The following is a 21,124-nucleotide window of genomic DNA, read 5'->3' on the forward strand; positions in this document are numbered from 1 at the left end:
TTGTGGGGGTGAAACCCACGCAGTCAAGGGGATAATGTCCAAACTCCACATTGACAGTGACCCAGGCTGGGATCGAACCCAGGTCATCGGTGCCATGAGGCAACAGTGCTAACCACTGTGCCACCGTGCTGCCCAACTTGCCCTCTTCCAAGCTTCAACCACCTTCTTTTAGAAATGCAGAACATATCTTACTGGAGTCTAACAATGTGGAAGATCCACAGAATTCAAATGTCTTACAGTTTCTAAAAGGAAGCTACAACTTTGAATAGAGCACAAACCATTTGGGTCCTGTGTGCTGATTAAGGTGAAATATCAAGGGGGAAGAAAGATGAAATGTCCAAATACCCAGGATGAAAGGAAAGATTCCTGATTAACTGAATTAGCCACTTGTGATCGATTCCTGTTGAGAGCATTTGTAATAGCTAGTATATGGTAAAAGCTCACTGAAACAACTTTTGCTATGTTAATATTTAACAAGAATTGGATTGAGTTTATCAAAGGATCTGCAATCTGCTCCTCAATATCCCTTCGATACCGTGCTCCAGTCTTTGTGAGTCTGTGAAGTCATTCAGACAAAACATAAATTGTTTCATTGGTCTAAGAAAGTGGTTCAGATTGATCCCCACACAGATCAAACCTTGTGTTTGGTCCAGTGTTCTCAGTGGTTATTGTGAAGATGCCTTAGTTGCCATGGGAGCAACACAGTTCTAAAAGTTGGGTGGCAAAGCAGAATTGCAACTTAATCGTTGGTGCTGCAGCCTCTTGCTACTGCATGGGTCATCTTCTACAAGTCATGGATCTTTTGCTCCCATGGTCACAAAGCCTGAAGCAGCAGAACAGGCCCGCTCCCCACAGATGCTGACAGCCTGCTCAGCCGCCTTACCGTTCCGGTTCAACTGAGCCGGTTCCGGGCTTTGATCTTGCAGAACAGCCTGGATGTGGTTTATTAGCTCAGTGAAGAACTCTAGGACACCTTTGTATCTTGGGAATGCATTAATATCAATGACAGCGTGTTGGCCAGTCTGGTTATTGATGATTACGTCAATGCCAAAGAGGGATATGCTAAGTACCTCAAAAAGTGCCCTGGATATTTTTCTGATGACTTCATCACTTGGGGGTCTGAAGACACCTTCCACTGCATCGAGTGCTGTTAAATCAGACGAAGACTCTGGTTTTGAGACATTGTGACTGTTGAAGAATATTGTTTTCGTGTCTGAAAGGCCCCTCAAGAAATTCTTCAATGATGGCCGTTCAACCACGCTGTAAGTCTCTCCGACAACAAACACTTTGTAGAGGACTGCATTGTGGTTTATAATGTTCTGGATGACACACCGTGGCTTCATATCTTTCAAACCATCTTCACTGAATATAATTGCCATCTCATGAGAGTTGGTGCCGTGTGCCACTCTAGTTTTGCAAATCAATGGGAATGTCAGCTTGTGCATCTCAATCTCTGCCATGGTGTCCTCCCCACACTGGCTGCTCAGTTCTATAAAGGGCGGGGAACAGACTCTTATCATCTTGCATGTAGCCCTTCCAGTCTGCAGATCAGCTCGTAAGTTCTGCACCTATCACCTCTGAACCAATTCCTGGGACTGTGCATCATTTTGTTCCGCTTCCAGTATTACATCGGTCAGTTTGTGGATTATAACATCAAGTGGTCCCTGCTCTTCGATAGGTTTTTCCAGATCCAGCTACACAACGTCTATGCTTCTTTTCCTGCAAAGGTCCGCGAAGGACTGGAAATTCAGCTTTTTGATCTTCTTCTCGCTCAGCCAGTACCCAACACGTTTGCCTTTTAACCAAGTCAGCATCTTGAAGACGGGACAAGTGCGGAAATTAAATCTACATTGTGTTGGTTAGCAAACCTTGATCAATGCTGAGTGCCCGGCTCATCACAAATGCCCCCCCCCCCCCCCCCCCCCCCCCTCTCTGCCCTGGTATTGGCACCCAGGGCTTTAGCTCTCAGCTCTGCCTCGCCGCTCTTCTAAAGTCGTACCTTCAATGTAGCGAGTCTGGCTCCGGGTCCCGGGCTTGTCACTTTCCCTCCTCTCTCTCCCCCCTCCCTCAGGCTACTTTCAAACAGAGCCCGGCTATGGGAGGGAGAGACAGAGAGCCACAGCTGGCGGCAGCTTCCAGCCCGATTCCCTTCCAGATCTATTCCCCTTTTACTCACTCTTATTAATTCATTCTTACACACGTTTCATGTAATTATAGATTCAAAGCTATGTATGGAACTTTGCTGGTGGGCCTTTTTGTCAAAATGAATGCAAAACTCAACATTTTCGGAGTTAATTAAATGTACTCGCAGTGTACAGAAGTATATATTTCTAGCTAAAAGGGCAGCATGGTAGTACAGTAGTTTCTTCACAGCGCTAGGGACCCGGGTTCGATTCCTGGCTTGAGTCACTGTCTATGTGGAATCTCCCTGTGTCTGTGGGTTTCCTCCGGGTGCTCTGATTTCCTCCCACAAGTCCCACAAGACATTCTGAATTCTCCCTCACTGAACCCGAACGGGCGCCATAGTGTGGCGACTAGGTGATTTTCACAGTTACTTCATTGCAGTGTTAATGTAAGCCTAGTTGTGACACTAATAAAGATGATTAATATTAAAACATTACATTGCCATGTAATCTCGATTATTGTAGTCATTTAAATATTGCTAACCTTTTTATGCATGATTCTTTTCTCTGTGTGATCTACCCACCTATTTTCTGAATCATCATTTTAATGTTAGAGGCATTTAAAAAATATATTTGGTCAATCTTTGTGATTAGGAAGAGACTGCAGAGGGTGGCATGAGCCTTGCTGCTCGTTTAGTGAGGAGACCTGAAGATCTTCTTTCAACTATCGAAAAAAATGTGGCCATGTACAAAGACAAAATGCTGAGGCTTTTAGAGGTATGGAATAATTTCTTGTAAGTTTTTTAGATTTGACTTGAATTTGTAGTTAGTACGACATTCACAGCATTTATAGTACTTTTATATTTTCATTATAACGGAATTGTGTCTCAAAGCTTCTTTTTGTCTATCAACTACAAAGGATTATATGACTGATCATGACCATCAAAATATAATAGAACTGGATGGAAACAAAAAAACGAATGAGATATTTATGGTAAGAAAATTGTGCAACAGCATTTGAATGATTTAAAGAAAAAAGTTTTTATTTTTTTAAAACAATGCAGGCAGGCATCTGTTGCAGGCAGAAGGGGTTTAATTTAAACACCACTAATTTCTCCACTCACCTGCCGTCCATAAACAGGGGCTGGTTTAGAACACTGGGTTAAATCGCTGGCTTTTAAAGCAGACCAAGGCAGGCCAGTAGCACGGTTCAATTCCCGTACCAGCCTTCCCAAACAGGCGCCAGAATTCATAGATAGAATAGAATTTATGGTGCAGAAGGAGGCCATTCGGCCCATCGAGTCTGCTTGGAAAGAGCAACCTATCCAAGGTCAACACCTCCACCCTATCCCCATAACCCAGTAACCCCACCCAACACTAAGTGCAATTTTGGTCACTAAGGGCAATTTATCATGGCCAATCCACCTAACCTGCACATCTTTGACTTTGACTTGGAATGTGGTGACTAGGGGCTTTTCACAGTAACTTCATTTGAAGCCTACTTGTGACAATAAATGATTTTCATTTTCATTTCATTTCAACAGGAAGACATTATTGAATTGCTTCTTCCTTTATATATATATTTTTCCCAACGCCTCAATTTTCATGCAATCCAATTTTCTATTAATAATTACAGCAAACTTGAGATGGGATGAACTTAAAAGTGTTAGTTTATTTGCACAACCCAAAGCACAAAAGAAGGCTCACACTCAGCCAAAAAGGGAAGGATGGAGAAAATAAAGATTTACTGGGCAGATTTATAGCGAGTGACAAGTTATTGGAGGTATTGGCTGGCTTAAAAATGGACAAATCTCCAGGCCTGGATGAATTGTGTCTCAGGCTGCTGTGAGAGGCGAGGGAGGACATAACAGGGGCTCTGACCCAAATTTTTAATTCCTCTCTGGCCACGGGGGAGGTGTCAGAGGACCGGAAAATAGCCAATGAGTTCCCACTATTTAAGAAAGATTGTAGAGACAAGCCAGGGAACTACAGACCAGTGAGTCTCATGTCAGTGGTTGGGAAACTACTGGAGAAGATTCTGAAGGAGAGAGTCTACCTCCACTTGGAGAGGCAAGGTTTGTTCAAGGATCGTCAGCATGGCTTTGTCAGAAGCCAGTGACCAGCGGCGTATCCATTCTGGGCCCCTTATTGTTTGTCATTCATATAAATGACATAGATTTATGAGGGTGGTAGGATCAGTAATTTTGCAGATGACACAAATATTGGCTGAGTGGTTAATAGTGAGGTTGTGTGTCTTGGGTTACAGGAAAATTTGGCAGGATGGTCAAATGGGCGGATAAGTGGCAGATGAAATTTAACTCTGAAAAGTTTGAGGTGATACACTTTGGAAGGAGTAATTTAACAAGGAAGTATACTATCAAGGACTGATACTGGGAAGTGCCGAAGAACAAAGGAACCTTGGCGTGTTTGTCCATAGATCTCTGAAGGCAGAAGGGCAGGTTAATAGGGTGGTGAAGAAGACATGGAACACTCATCTTTATCAATCGGAGCATAGATTACAAAAGCAAGAAGGTCATGTTGGAGCTGTATTGAACTTTGGTGAGGCCACAGCTGGAGTACTATGTGCAATTCTGGTCACCACATTACAGGAAGGATGTAATTGCACTGGAGGGAGTGCAGAGCAGATTCATCAGAATGTTGCCTGGGATGGAACATTGAAGTTTTAAAGAGAGGTTGATAGGCTTGGGTTGTTTTCTCTGCAGCAGAGAACAGTGAGGGGTCGGCCTGATTGAAGTATCCAAGATTATGAGGGTCATGGTCAGGGTGAATAGGGAGCAGCTGTTCCCCTTAATTGAAGGTCAGTTACAAGGGGACACAAGTTCAAAGTGAGGGGTGGGCGTGTTTGAGGAAAACATAGAACATAGAACAGTACAGCACAGTACAAGCCCTTCGGCCCACGATGTTGTGCTGACCATTTATCCTAATCTAAGATCAACCTTACCTACACCCCTTCAACTTACTGCTGTCCATGTGCCTGTCCAAGAGTCGCTTAAATGTCCCTAATGACTCTGACTCCACCACCTCTGCTGGCAGTGCATTCCACGCATTCACCACTTTCTGTGTAAAGAACCTACCTCTGACATCTCCCCTATACCTCCCTCCAATCACCTTAAAATTATGTCCCCTCATGACAGCCATTTCCACTCTGGGGAAAAGTCTCTGGCTATCTACTCTATCCATGCCTCTCATCACCTTGTACACCTCTATCAAGTCACCTCTCTTCCTTCTTCGCTCCACTGAGAAAAGCTCTAGTTCCCTCAACCTTTCTTCATAAGACATGTCCACTAGTCCAGGCAGCATCCTGATAAATCTCCTCTGCACCCTCTCCAAAGTATCCACATCTTCCAATAATGAAGCAACCAGAACTGGACACAATATTCCAAGTGTGGTCTAACCAGGGTTTTATAAAGCTGCAGCAAAACCTTGCGGCTCTTAAACTCAATCCCCCTGTTAATGGAAGTCAACTTTGAGGGATCTATGTGTGTGGACCCCAAGATCCCTCTGTTCCTCCAAACTTCCAAGAATCCTGCCTTTAACCCTGTATTCAGCATTCAAATTCGACCTTCCAAAATGAATCACTTCACATTTATCAATGTTGAACTCCATCTGCCACTTCTCAGCCCAACTCTGCATCCTGTCAATGTCCTGTTGTAACCTGCAACAGCCCTCAACACGATCTACAACTCCACCAACCTTTGTGTCATCGGCAAACTTACTAACCCACTCTTCCACTTCCTCATCCAAGTCATTTATAAAAACCACAAAGAGTAGAGGTCCCAGAACAGATCCCTGCGGGACACCGCTGGTCACCAACCTCCAGACGGAATACTTTCCATCCACTATCACTTGCTGCCTTCTTATGGCAAGCCAATTCTGTATCCAGACAGCCAGATTTCCCTGTAACCCATGCCCCCTAACTTTCTGAATGAGCCTACCATGGGGAACCTTATCAAATGCCTTACTGAAATCCATATACACCACATCCACTGCTCGACCTTCATCAATGTGTCTCGTCACATCCTCAAAGAATTTAATGAAGCTTGTGAGGCATGACCTGCTCCTCACAAAGCCATGCTGACTATCTTTAATCAAACTATGTTTTTCTAAATAATCATAAATCCTATCTCTCAGAATCCTTTCCAATATTTTGCTCACCACACACGTAAGACTGACTGGTCTGTAATTCTCAGGGATTTCCCTATTCCCTTTCTTGAACTGGGGAACAACATTTGCCTCCCTCCAATCATCCGGTACTGCACCAGTGGAGAGTGTGACGCAAAGATCATCGGCAACGGCACAGCAATCTCTTCCCACGCTTCCCGTAGTAACCTTGGATATATCCCGTCAGGCCCAGGGGACTTTTCTATCCTGATGCTTTTCAAAATTTCCAGCACATCCTCCTTCTTAATATCAACCTGTTTGAGTCTATTAATCTGGTTCACACTGTTCTCATGAGCAACAAGGCCCCTCCCTCTAGTGAATACTGAAGCAAAATATTCATTTAGGGCCTTCTCTATCTCCTCAGACTCTAGGCACAAGTTTCCTCCACTATCCCTGATCGGCCATACTCGCACTCTGACCATCCTCTTATTTCTCACATAAGTGTAGAACGCTTTGGGGTTTGCCCTAATGCTTCCCGCCAGGGCTTTTTATGCCCCCTTCTCGCTCTCCTAAGTCCATTTTTGAGTTCCCTCCTGGCTACCTTGTAACCCTCTAGAGCCATGCCAGATCCTTGCTTTCTAAACCTTACGTAAGCTTCCTTCTTCCTCTTGACTAGAAGCTCCACTTCTCTTGTCATCCAAGGCTCCTTCGGCTTACCATTCCTTCCTCGTCTCAGTGGAACAAAACTATCCAGCACTCGCAGCAAGTGCTCCTTAAACATACCCCACATTACTGTTGTGCATTTCCACAAGATCAACTGTTCACACTTTATGCTCCTCAGCCCCTGTCTTATAGCAGTATAATTTCCTCTTCCCCAATTAAATAGCTTCCCACACTGTCTGTTCCTATCCCGCACCATGACTATGGTAAAGGTCAAGGGGTTGTGGTCACTGTGTCATGTGAGAGTACCTTTAAGAAATGGGTGTTTAAGAAATGTACCTTTAAGAAATGGGTATTATCAGTGATGTCAGAGTGTGGGTGGAGCTGGGCTGGCTGTCAGCTTTTTAACTTTTGTTTTAGGCAGTTTGCTGCAGGGTGTGCTTTAGTTTTGTTTTCAGTGTTGAAGCTGAAGCCAGACCAAGCAGGTGTACTGCTGTTCTCTCTGCCATCAAAAGACTATCTCTTGATCATTTGGTGAATTCAGAATTATAAATGTTCTTGGTAGTGAATGTAAACCTAATGTGCTTCTGTTGAAAGATGTTTCTTCTGTCTTCTGGATGTTGTTTGAGAAGTTATTAAACATGACCTAGTGTTGTATTCTTTGGGGGTAGAATTTGAATTCATGGTTGCTAAGATGTTCACTGTATGTTTTAAAAAGGTTAACTTGAGTTCAGAGAATAAACATGTTTTGCTTTAAAAAATACTTTTCCATTTCTGCTGTACCACACCTGTAGAGTGGGCCTTGTGCTCCCCATACCACAATCTAATAAACGTTGTGGGTCAGGTGAACGCCATGATACACTTTGGGGTTCTCTAAACCCTGACCCATAACAACTGTCACTGAAATGCTCTCCTACCGAGACATCTGACACCTGGCCTGGTCCGTTGCCAAGCACCAAATCTAATATGGCCTCCCCTCTAGTCGGCCTATCTACATGTTAAGTCAGGAATCCTTCCTGTACACACCGGACAAAATCTGCTCTATCCAAACCATTTGCAGTAAGGAGGTTCCAGTCAATATTAGGGAAGTTGAAGTCACCCATGACAACAACTCTGTTACTTCTGCACTTTTCCAAGATCTGCTGCCCAATATATTCCTCCATCTCTCTGCTGCTATTGGGAGGTCTATAGAAAACTCCCAGTAAAGTGGCTGCTCCTTTCTTGTTTCAGACGTCCACCCATACTGACTCAGTAGACAAACCCTCCTCGACTACCTCCTTTTCTGCAGCTGTAATGCACTCCTTATTTAGCAGTGCCACTCCCCCTCCTCTTTTATCTCCCTGCCTATTCTTGTTAAAACATCTAAACCCCGGAACATCTGAGAACCATTCCTACCCCTGTGTACTTCACGTTGTGACCATGGAGTGAATGGTCACATACAGGGCTGTCCCTGCTTAAAGTCACACAAAAGGGCTCTTTTCACACAGATCCGGATGAAATTTTGATGAAAAGGGGTAGGTGAATGTTAGAGGAGTAGTTTACCCCTGGCATGGTATGCCTTCTGATCACCAGACCCAGCAGTAAGCAGTGAGAGATTTGGCTGGAAAGTTGAAACAGTCTGGTGCTGCAGCAACAGCCTCTATCAGCATGCAGGCAGGGGAGGGGCAAGCTGAAGGCCCCAGATACAGGAACTGATGACTTTTATCAAGGAGGAATTCCATAAACAGAGGAAAGAAATGCATGAGGATCATGCAAAGGCCATTGCAGAAGCTGTGCACCCCTGAAGAGTACTTTAGAGCGGATAGAGAGGTGTTTGGAGGTGCAGGGGTTGCAGATTCGGGAGATCTAAGGAGTGATCTCGGACCACAGCGATTGTGTGGTAGCTCTGGAAGCGGAGGTGGGGCTCCTAGGTGACCTTTGTAAAACGTTGAGGGCAAAGGTTGAGGAGCAGGAGAATACCTCAAAGACAGCACCTGCGAATAGTGGGCCTGCCTGGACATCGGAGCCGAGTTGGCAAAATGGCGGGCAGGTTTAAACAAGGCCAAGGCGGTGCTGTACCGGCGGCAGATCAGGGTTTGAGCTGCTCTACCCAGTGAAATTATGGGTCACGTTCGAAGGCCGGGAGTATTATTTTGAGACCTCAGAAGTGCCGAAGACTTCATTGAGGAGCATAAACTGGGGGAGAACTGAGCGGACAATGGGTGAAAAGTTTATGTGGGGATGGATGTTCTGATCCCCCCTCCTGTTCTATGGGACTGTTTGTGTTTAACATCTGTTTGTTTGCTTTTGGAGAAGGCGACCTGGAGTTCAGGAGAAATCCTTGTTTGGGTGGGGGAGGGTAAGGCCAGCGGGAGGCCATCTTCCTGGAGCTGAGGAGTCGGCGGGTTGGGGGGGGGGGGGGGGGGGGGGGGGGGGGTTTGGAGAGGGAGGGGGAGGTCATTAGTATGTGTCTTTCGCCAGGGGCAGCCTTGCTAGCAGGTTATGCTGGTGAATGGAAGTGAGGTGGTGGGGGAGAAGACCAAGAGGGGTGGCCGGGGGGAGGGGGGGAAGTGGGGGAGAGAAAGGGAAAGGGAAAAGCGGGGGTGGGGGTTTCTGTGACGCGGCAGGAGGTGAGAGATGATATGGTCAAGGGAAAAGAAAGGGGCCACCTGGGTTGGAATCAAATGGGCAGGAGTTAAATGGGGAAGATGACGGATGGTAGATGGGATTTGAGGCGCAAGCCTCCGGTAAGGTTGGCAACGTGGAACGTCCGGGGACTGACTGGGCCGGTTAAAAGGTCACGGGTGTTCGTGCACCTCAGGAGCTTGAAAGCGGGGATGTTTTTTTCACAGGAGACACACGTCCGTGTGAAGGACCAGGTTAAGTTAAGGAAGGGGTGGGTTGGGCAGGTTTTTCATTTGGGGTTTGATTTGAAATCGAGGTGTGTGGTGATTGTAATGAGCAAAAAAATGGGATTTGTGAGTGCGAAGGAGGTGAGGGATCCAGGTAGACGATACGTGATTGTGAGTGGGGTATTGGAAGGGGCACCGGTAGTGTTGGTAAATGTGTATGCCCCAAATTGGGATGATGTGGGTTTTATGAGGGGGTTGCTGGCAACAATCCCGGATTTGGCCACACACCAGTTGATGGTGAGCCGATGGTGGGTAGATCGAGCCCCAGGTCAGTGGGTAGCATACGAATAGCAAGGCAGCTAGGGGAGTTTATGGACAGGATGGGTATGGTGGATCCATGGCGCTTTCAGAACCCAGGGGGAAGGGGGTATTCCTCCTTTTCACGTCTATATGGTGTATTCGAGGATTGATTACTTTGTAGTGAGTCGGGAGAATTTGGTTGGGGTGGAGGGGATAGTTATCTCGGACCATGCACCCCACTGGCTGAATATTCGGATCAGTACGGGACGAGAGCAGAGGCCGGGGTGGAGGTTTGACTGGGGGTTGTTGGCGGATGGAGGTTTTTGTGATAAGGTGCTGTTGATGATTAGGGATTATGTGGAGTTCAATCAGAATGGGGAGGTGTCAGTGGGCATTTTTTGGGAAGCACTGAAGGCAGTGGTCGGGGTAGAAATTATCTCATTTACGGTTCGTGCGAATAAGGAAACGAGGGGGGAACATGACTGTCTAGTGAGCGAGATAGTGGAGGTGGACAGGAAATATTCGAGTGTGCCCACCGTGGAGGGTTTGGCGAGGAGGAAAAAGTTGCAGGGCAATTTAACAGGCTGACAAGCTGCGGAGGCAGGCTGTGTCCAGGGAAATATTGACGATCCGGACTGGGGCTGGGGATGTGGTGTCAGAGCCAGGGAAGATAAATGAGGCATTTAGAGAGTACTACAAGAGACTTTATAAGGCAGACCTAGGGAGAGAGGAGGGGGACATGGGGCGGTTTCTGGATGAGCTGGAATTTTCCCAGGTGGAGGAAGCAAAGAGGCAGGCATTGGAGGATCCCCTGGGGCTGAGGGAGGTGCTGGAAAGTATCAGGGGTATGAAGTCGGGGAAGGCCCCTAGGCCGGATGGGTACCTGGCAGAATTTTATAAGTAATTTGCAGTGGACCTGGCACCACATCTGTTGGGGGCGATTAATGAAGCACTAGAGAAGGGGGAGCTGCCGGAGACGATGAAGCAGGCGGTAATCACACTAATCCCAAAAAAAGGAAGGATCCGGTGGAATGTAGGTCGTACAGACCCATATCACTATTGAACACGGATGTGAAAGTATTGGCTAAATTGTTGGCGGGGAGGATGGAGGATTGTGTCCCGGGGGTGGTTACAGAAGATAAAACAGGCTTTGTGAAGGGCAGGCAGCTCGTGAGTAATTTAAGACGGCTGTTGAATGTGGTGATGAATCCGTCGAGAGCTCTGGTACCGGAGGTGGTGGTGTCCATGGATGCGGAGAAAGCATTTGACCGGGTGGAGTAGCGGTACTTGTTCGAGGTTTTAGGAAAGTTTGGGTTTGGGCCGAGATTTGTGGCAAGGGTGCGGTTGCTGTATGTGGCGCCAAGAGCGAAGGTGAGGACGAATGATATGAGCCCACGAAGCTTTGACTTACACGGGTACGAGGCAGGGGTGCCCGCTGTCACTGCTGCTGTTTGCGCTGGCCATAGAACCACTGGCGATGGCTCTCAGGGGGTCGTCAGAGTGGCAGGGGATAATGAGGGGACTGAGGGAGCATCGGGTGTCGCTCTATGCCAATGACCTCTTTTTGTATCCGTTGGAGAGTATGGGAAGGATTATGGGCCTGTTGCGGAGGTTTGGAGGGTACTCGGGATACAAGCTGAATGTAGGGAAAAGCGAGGTATTCCCGGTGAATGAGCTGGCACAGCAGGCTAATTTAGGAGGGAAGCCATTTACGGTAGCAAGGGATAGGTTTAGGTACTTGGGGATTCAGGTAGCGAGGGAATGGACGGGGCTCCATAAGTGGAACTTAACAAAGCTGGTGGAGGAGGCCAGGGAGGATCTTAAGAGGTGGGATACACTGCACTTAACGTTGGCGGGGAGGGTCCAAGTGGTGAAAATGAATATTCTGCCGAGGTTCTTGTTTATCTTTCACCCTCTCCCGATCTTTATACCAAAGGCCTTTTTTCAGAAAGTGGACACAATCATCTCTGACTTTGTATGGGCGAGGAAGGTGCCGAGGGTGGGGAGGAACCTGCTACAGAGGCAGCAGGGGGGGGTTGGCGTTGCCAAACTTGCTTCATTACTTTTGGGCAGCGAATGTGGACAAGGTGCGGCGGTGGTGGGAAGGAGCAGGGGTAGAGTGTGTTAGGATGGAGGAGGAATCTTGTGAGGGGTCCAGTTTGAGGGCTATGGTGACGGCAGCTTTGCCAATGGCTCCGAGTAGGTATTCAGGGAGCCCAGTGGTGCAGTCCACAATGAAGATATAGCATCAGCTGAGGAGGCGTTTTAGGGTGGAAGGGATGTCGGTACTAACGCCGCTGTGCGAGAATTGTGGGTTTGAGCCGGGAGGGATGGATAGTGTATATAGTAGGTGGAGGGAAGTGTGGCTGGTCAAGGTGAGGGATTTGTATTTGGAGGGTATTCTCCACGGTTGACCTAAAATCGGCCTATCATCAACTCCCTATCCGCACAGAGGACCGTTCCAACATGGCTTTTGAAGCAGCCGGTTGGCTGTTTCACTTCCTCAGGGTCCCCTTTGGTGTTACAAACGGAGTCTCCGTTTTCCAGAGGGCGATGGATCAAATGGTGGACCAGTACGGCTTACGGGCTACCTTCCCGTACTTGGACAACGTCACCATCTGCGGCCATGACCAGCAGTACCACGACGCAAACCTGAGGAAGTTCCTCCAGACTGCCCAGGCCCTCAACTTCACGTACAACAAAGAGAAATGCGTGTTCCACACAACCCGGCTAGCCATCCTCGGCTACGTCGTGGAAAACGGGGTCCTAGGCCCGGTTCCCGACCGCATGCATCCCCTTAAGGAACTCCCCCTTCCCTGTAGCCTCAATAGCTTTTCTCCTATTATGCCCAGTGGGTTCCCAGATATGCGGACAAAGCCGGGCCACTCATTAAGACCTCGGTTTTTCCCCTGACGGATGAGACCCAGTCGGCTTTCGACCGTATCAAGGCCGGCATCATCAAGGCCGCCATGCACGTGGTGGACGAAGCCATTCCCTTCCAAGTAGAAAGCAACGCATCAGACGTCGCCCTGGCTGCTACCCTCAACCAGGCGGGCAGACCAGTAGCGTTCTTCTCCCGAACCCTCACACCTCGGGAATTCGGCACTCTGCAGTCGAGAAGGAGGCACAAGCCATTGTGGAGGCCGTGTGACACTGGAGGCACTACCTAGCCGGTAGGAGGTTCACCCTCGTCACCGACCAACGGTCGGTCGCCTTTATGTTCGATAACGCACAACGGGGCAAAATAAAGAACGACAAAATTCTGAGGTGGAGAATAGAGCTCTCCACCTATACGTACGATATTAAATATCGCCCGGGGAAGCTCAACGAGTCCCCAGATGCCCTGTCTCGCGGCACGTGCGCCAACGCGCAATTGGACCGCCTGAGATCCATCCACGATGGATCCACGATGACCTCTGTTACCCGGGGGTCACCCGGCTTGCCCACTTCATCAAGTTCCGCAACCTACCCTACTCCACAGGGGAGGTCAAGGCCATGACTAAGGCATGCCAGATCTGTGCGGAATGCAAACCGCAATTCTATCGACCAGACAAGGCCCACCTGATAAAGGCCTCTGGGCCCTTCGAGCGACTAAACGTGGACTTCAAAGGGCCCCTCCCGTCCACCAACCGCAACATCTATTTCCTCACCGTCATCGACGAATTCTCCCGCTTCCCTTTTGCTGTCCCCTGCCCCGATACAACCTCGGCCTCCGTGATCAAGGCACTGAGCAGCGTCTTCACACTGTTTGGTTTCCCAGCTTATATCCACAGCGACCGGGGTACATCATTCATGAGCGATGAGCTGCGTCGGTACCTACTCAGCAAGGGCATCGCCTCGAGCAGAACGACGAGCTATAACCCGCGGGGAAACGGGCAAGTGGAGAGGGAGAACGCGACGGTTTGGAAGGCTGTCCTCCTAGCCCTACGGTCAAGGAGTCTCCCTATCGCCCGCTGGTAGGAGGTCCTACCCGATGCCCTGCACTCCATTAGGTCGCTCCTCTGTACGGCCACGAACGAGACCCCTCACAATCGTTTGTTTGTCTTCCCCAGGAAGTCCACCTCTGGGGTCTCGCTTCCACTCTGGCTGACGACTCCGGGTCCAGTCCTACTCCGGAGGCACGTGAGGAGCCATAAAACGGATCCAATAGTCGAGAGGGTCCACCTGCTGCACGCACACCCTCAATATGCCTACGTCGAGGACCCCGACGGCAGGCAGGATACTGTCTCCCTGCGAGACCTGGCACCCGCTGGCTCTCCCACCGACTCTCCCACCGACCCCGACGTTTTCCCCACCGACCCCCCCCCCTTCTACCGACGCTCCCCACCCCGCACCGACCCGCACCCCCCCCCCCCCCCCCCCCCCCCCCATAGCGGCCCCTGCCTCCCAGCCGGCGCCGGCACCGACCACCCTAATCACCCCTGATAACCCCCCCCCCCTCCAAGGCGGGCAAAGGCTCAGTCAACCGTGCTCCCGGATAGACCACCATCGGAACCGACCGCATCCACCGCGCCACCACCAGAGCGGTGAAAGTCAGCACGGACGATCAGACCGCCACAAAGACTGAACTTATAATTTAAAACACTTCACCCCTGACGGACTATGTGTTTTTTTTAAACAGGAGGTGAATGTGATGAACGGTATTTACCTTTAATACCTTGCCACTTTAAGAGGCTTGGAACCCTGGGGGACTCCGCCTCTGGCTACGCACCCAGGAAACAGTATAGGATAAGGCTCCATGTGGCGAGCACACTTCTCTCGAATGCTGTCCTGTTCTCTGTATATTAAAGCCTTTGATTACCGACCTCGCTCTCGCGTCGTAATTGAGAGTGCCTCAATTTGTTATATGTATTAATGATTTGAATGAGACTGTAGTAGGCATGGTTAGTAAGCTTGCAGATGACACCAAGATTGGTGGCTTAGTGGATAGTGAAGGAGGTTATATAAGATTGCAACAGGATCTTGACCAGTTGGGCCAGTCGGCTGATGAATGGCAGATGGAGTTTAATTTGGATAAATGTGAGGTGATGCATTTTGGTAGGTCAAATCGGGGCAGTACATATTCAGTTAATGATAGGGAGTTGGGAGAGTTATAGAACAAAGAGATCCAGGAGTACAGGTTCATGGCTCCTTAAAGGTGGAGTCGTAGGTGGACAGGGTGGTGAAGAAGGCATTATTGGTCAGAATATTGAATACAGGAGTTGGGACATTTTTTGAAGTTGTACAAGACATTGGTAAGACCATACATGCAATACTATGTTCAGTTCTGGGCACCCTAATATAGGAAGGATATTGTTCAACTAGAAAGAGTGCAGAAGAGATTTACGAGGATGCTACCAGGACTTGATGGTCTGAGTTATAAAGAGAGGCTAGATAGGCTGGGACTTTTTTCCCCTGGAGCGTAGAAGGCTTAGGTGTGATCTTATAGAGGTCTATAAAATAATGAGGAGCATCGATAAGGTAGGTAGTCGACATCTTTTCCCAAAGGTAGAGGAATCTAGATCTAGAGGGTATAGGTTTAAGGTGAGAGGAGAGAGATACAAAAGAAACCAGAGGGAAAATTTCTTCACACAGAGGGTGGTGAGCATCTGGAATGGGCTGCCAGAGGCAGTAGTAGAGGTGGGTACAATTGTGTCCTTTTACAAAGCAGTTAGACAGATACATGAGCAGGGTGGGTATAGAGGGATATAGACTAAATGCAGGCACGTGGGACTAGCTTAGTGATAGAAAGTCTGGACCTGTTTCCATGCTGTAAACATTGATGACTCTATGACTCTATAAGGACAGGTTAATAGGGTGGTGAAAAAGGCATTTGGAGCACATGCTATTATCAATCGATTACAAAAGCGTTGTATCGAACTTTGGTGAGGCCACAGCTGGAGTACTGTGTTAAATTCTAATCGCCACATTATAGGAAGGAGGTGATTGCACTGGAGTGGGTGTAGAGGCGATTCACCAGGATATTGCCTGGGATGGAACATTTAAGTTATGAAGAGAGGTTGGATAGTCTGGGTTTTTTTTGCTGGAGTAGAGAACACTGAGGGTGACTTGATCAAAGTGCATAATATTATGAGGGGCATGGACACAATGGATAGGGAGCAGCTGTTTCCCTTAGTTGAAGGGTCACTTATGAGGGGTACATGTTCGAGGTGAGGTGAGGGTCAGGAGGTTTCGGGGGGATTTGAGGAAAAACCTTTTTACCAAAAGGTTGTGGACGTTCTGGAATGCACTGCCTGGTAGGGTGGTAGAGTCGGGTTACCTTACATCTTTCAAAAAGTACCTGGATGAGCACTTGGCATGTCATAACATTCGAGGTTATGGGCCAAGTGCTGGCAAATGGGATTAGGTTGGCAGGTCAAGTGTTTTCATGCGCCGGGACAAACTCGGTGGTCCGAATGGCTTCTTCTGCACTGTAGTATTCTGTGATTCTGAGTATTTCTGATATGCTCTGTGCTCAGTGAAATCAAATGTAACAGTACTAATTTGGAGAATTTTTAAAAATTATAAAGCAAAGTTGATGTAGTTATTTTATGAGAATGCCTATATTTTTAAGCTCAACTTTCCTGAAAACAAGAATCCAAGCTATAAAATGCTGTTCTAAATGCATATAATTTACAGTTATATCATTGTTCTCTCAATTTTTATGTGTGCAGGGCAGAATTTTTAAATGTACATTTTATTTTGGTGCTTTTCTTTCCTCTGATTTTTAGTCGGTGATGTATAAATTGGAATTCTTGGGCCTACAACCTGCAGCTTTAGTCCAACGTTTACATGATGACGAGGAAGAAGAAACACCAGAAGAAATTGATGATGTGAGCAATCCAGTCAGGAAAAATGAAGTTTTGTATAGGACTTGAACTAGTTTCTGAACGTGTTTTTAAAAAAGAAATTGAATTCCCCATTCCTCCTCACACTCGGCACTGCTATCACTAGGATATCCTGTAGGCTTCACCCGATGCCTGTGTCATTGTGTATTTTATGTCTTCCCTATTATGTATTTTCTTTTCATGTACGGAATGATCTGTTTGAGCTGCATGCAGAACAGTACTTTTCACTGTACCTCCGTACACGTGACAAACCAATCCAATCCCATAGACAAATATAAGTATCATCATGGGATAAGCCACTTTAACAGATTGAAGGAGGATACGCTGATTCAAATAACTTCTTACTTAAGAATATCACACTCAGGAGGTGGTGGCTTATTTTGTTCTGTCAAATTGACCCTCAATCACTGCTTCTGTGTTCAGTGGAGTCATTTGTTGATCTAGTTGATCCTGAAACTTGTGTTGATTGATTCCTTCTGCATTTTCATGTTGGATGTCAGTAAAGCTTGGTTTTGCACTCTCAGAAAATCCCTGGCTTTCTCCCTGATGCCTTATCGCTAGCACAGCTCTTTTGATTTCTAAAAATTGATCTACAAATTAAGCTTACCACTAAATGGTCCTTTTTCCTACATGTACTATTTATCCTCTTTGAGATTGAAGATTAGTTTGCTTGTGCTTTGGTGGGCCTGCTATCTGCAAGTTAATTTCTTGAATTATACTTACCTGACTTTTAAGATAGGATGAGCAAGAGTCCTCCTCCCCATTCCATTTAAGAATTTCATGTCATGGACATGTATCCGCCTCCGACCCTCACTCACGATCATCCACACTCCTCCAGCCTCCAATCGCTCTTGACTCTGACCCCAGTTTTTTGATGAGCAACAGTACTTTTTGTGCTTTAACCAGCTCTGAATCTGTACAGGAAAATATACCAAAATGACTTAACAATTCTTTTTAAATGTTCCTCAACAGGAAGACCTGTTTCGATCAGTTGCAGTACTGAAACGTACAGCACCTGGATACCGCTGGCGCAGGAGCAAATGGGGCCGAGCATGTCCTGTGTCTTTATTTGAGGGAAATATTGTTATGGGCAAATTGCAGTTCTCTGCGAGGTACAATTTTAGCAATCTTTCAGTAATATTTTCATAGTTTTAAAGCTTTAGAATTATTTTATTTTTAAAAAAAATATTTTTATTCAAATTGGATAATGCCAAATAATACCAAATAACAGAACAAAAAAAACTCAAATACAAACATAAAACTCCAAAAGATAGCTTAACCCCTCCCCTTTCTGTTCTTCCCTTCTCCCCTCCTTAGCAACTAACGGCGACCATCGCTAAAACCCGCTCAGTCTCCTCTCACAGTGTACCTTGACTATCTCGAGGTACAGGAACTCCATCAGATTTCCCAGCCAGACTGAGGCATTTGGCAGGGAGAAGCAGACATTCACCCCAGCAGTATTCACCTCCAGACAACCAGCAAGGCGAAGGCCAGGACATTGTCCCCCGTGTCCATCTGCAGCCCCGACAAGTCTGACAGCCTGAATTTGGCCACTAAGGGACAGGGCTCCAGCTCAATTTTCTGAATCGGCGACATGGTTCTAAAGAAGGAGACCCAGAAACCCACAAGCTTGAGGCAAGACCAGAACATGTGCACATGGTTAGCCGGACCTCGTGAGCAGAGCTCACACTTGATTTTCACCCCTGAAAAAAAGCGACTCATTCCAGAATTAGTCAAATGCACCCTATAAACTACTTTTAGTTGGATTGAACCAAGCCTTGTGCACGAGAACGTGGGGTTCACCCTTCACAGGGCCTCACTCCACACCTCACCATCTGATATGGTCCCTAGTTCCTCCTCCCACCTAGCCTTAACACCCTCCACCGACACTGAATCCTCCAACATGATCTGTCCATAAATACCAGAAATGCTTCCTTCCTCCGAGCCTGCGAGTGAAAGAACCCCCTCTATTAGAGAGGTTGGCGGTGCCATGGGGAAAGTCAGTAAAATATATTTTGCAAAGTTGCGAACTTGTAAATATTTGAATAAACCTGACCGTGAGAGCCCAAACATTTCCGACAGTTCCTCCAGACTGGCATCCAGCCCTCCAGGAACAGATCAATCTCACAGGCTCGAACAGCTGATTCGCACAAATGGGAGCCAGCTTCGACATTGATCCCCATTTTAAAATGCTGTCGGAATTGTCTCCATATCTTCAAAGTGGAAACAGCTCTCTACATGAGTTTGATTCCATCTGAACCCACATGGCTCCCGATCACTACACCAACCTAACACCTACTCCGCATTAGCTGCCCAGCAATAAAAAATCGGGTTCGGCAACACTAAGCCCCCTGACTGTCTAGCCCTTTGAAGAAGTGCTCTACAAATTCTCACTGTCTTGCATAAAGGACGTAATCAACGTTTTGACTTCCCCAAAAAAGGATTCAGAGAGAAAGATTGGCAAACACTGGAACAAAAACAAAAATCTATGGCCTTGGTAAAATGTTTATCTTAATTGACGGGACCCTGCCCGGCAAAGACAGGGGAATATTATCTTACTTTGCTGATCGGTCTTCACTGGTACCAAGCTCGTATAGTTCATGTTACAGAGACCGCCCTAATTCCGGGCTTCTTGAACCCCCAGATACCTAAAGCTGGAACCCGCAATAAGAAAAGGTAGCACCCCTAGATTAACTCCCCTCTATGGCGAGTTTACTGGAATGTACACACTTTTTCCCAAGTTTAACTTGTATCCTGAAAACGAGCCACAGTGCCTCAGCAGCTCCATTGTATCGCCCATGGTGTGGATCGGGCCCTTTTTAAAACATTCATTTACGGGATGTGGGCATCGCTGGTTAGGCCAGCATTTATTGCCCATCCCTAGTTGCCCTTCAGAAGGTGGTGGTGAGTTGTCTTCTTGAACCACTGCAGTCCTTGAAGTGTAGGTACACCCACTGTGCTGTTAGGGAGGGATTTCCAGGATGTTGCCCCAGCGACAGTGAAGGAACAGCGATATATTTCCAAGTCAGGGTGGTGAGTGACTTGGAGGGGAACCTCCAGGTGATGGGGTTTACAGGCATCTGCTGATCTTGTGCTTCCAGATGGTAGTGGTCGCGGGTTTGTAAGGTGCTGTCTAAGGAACCTTGGCGAGTTACTGCAGTGCATCTTGTAGATGGTACCACAAGGCTGCCATTGTTCGTCGGTGGTGGAGGGTTTGAATGTTTGTGGAGATGGTCAATAGCTTTAGGTTCCTGGGGGTCACCATCACCAACAGTCTGTCCTGGTCCACACACGTTGCTGCAACAGTGAACAAAGCCCAACATCGTCTCTACTTCCAACGGAAGCTAAAGAAATTCTCACAAACTTCGACAGATGTGTGATAGAGAGCATCCTATCCGGCTGCATCACAGCTTGGTATGGCAACTGCTCGGACCAAGATTGCAAGAAACTGCAGAGTCTGGTGATCTCAGCCCAACGCATCACACAAGTTTGCCACCCTCCCACTGATTCTGTCTACACCTCCCATTGCCTCAGGAAGGCAGACAGCATTATCAGAGGCCCCTCCCACCCAGACATTGCCTTCTTTCAGACCCTTCCATCAGGCAGAAGGTACAGAAGTTTGAAGACCCACATATTCAGACATAAGAACAGCTTCTTCCCCGCAGCTTCAAAACTCCTCAACGACTCCCCATCGGACTGATCTTTTCCCTGTAAGAACACTATTCACGACACCCACTGCTGTTCTTGCTCACGTATTTGCTTTGTTTGGTCCCTTGTTCCGCACTGTAACCAATCACTGTTTGTCGATGTACCATTTGTCAGTGTTCTCTCTTGATTATTCTTTTTGTCTACTGTGTACGAAATGTGCCTGTGAATACTGCATGCTCCCTCTCCAAGGACATCTAGCTGCAAATAAAGCCGCGGACAGTCCGGTCAGATGCCCCCCCCCCCCCCCCCCCCCCCCCCCCCTCGGTCGCCTGCTGCCTGACCTGTGTATGCCACGTTTCGCCAGGCACAGGAGCAGGTTGATGGAAGGAGGAGGAGGAAGGGAGACTGAGATTGGGACATGTTATTGGTATATTTATTTATTTTTTTCTTTGTTTTAAAAAAAATTGTAGTTGTTGAAGTTAACCAAAGGTTTAAGACATGGCAGGAGATCCCAGACCCGTGTCATGCTCCTCGTGTGCGATGTGGGAGCTCAGGGACAAGTCCACTGTCCCTGGCTCCTTCACGTGCAAGAAGTGTGTTCAGTTGCAGCTCC

At 47.4% G+C, this 21,124-nt stretch overlaps 1 protein-coding gene and 1 pseudogene across 1 annotated transcript in view; one reads left to right on the forward strand and one right to left on the reverse strand.

Annotated features, from left to right (window-relative positions):
• Positions 1 to 21,124, forward strand: part of ak9 (adenylate kinase 9) — a 457,701-nt gene that overhangs the window by 73,648 nt on the left and 362,929 nt on the right. The window contains exons 8-11 of the mRNA XM_038801009.1: positions 2,778 to 2,900; positions 3,043 to 3,117; positions 16,747 to 16,848; positions 17,836 to 17,975. Coding sequence (XP_038656937.1) covers positions 2,778 to 2,900; positions 3,043 to 3,117; positions 16,747 to 16,848; positions 17,836 to 17,975 — 440 coding nt within the window. The remainder of the gene's footprint in view (positions 1 to 2,777; positions 2,901 to 3,042; positions 3,118 to 16,746; positions 16,849 to 17,835; positions 17,976 to 21,124) is intronic.
• LOC119967106 lies at positions 666 to 1,814 on the reverse strand (annotated as a pseudogene).

Source organism: Scyliorhinus canicula, chromosome 6, assembly GCF_902713615.1.
Source record: "Scyliorhinus canicula chromosome 6, sScyCan1.1, whole genome shotgun sequence".
Classification (NCBI taxonomy): Eukaryota; Metazoa; Chordata; class Chondrichthyes; order Carcharhiniformes; family Scyliorhinidae; genus Scyliorhinus; species Scyliorhinus canicula.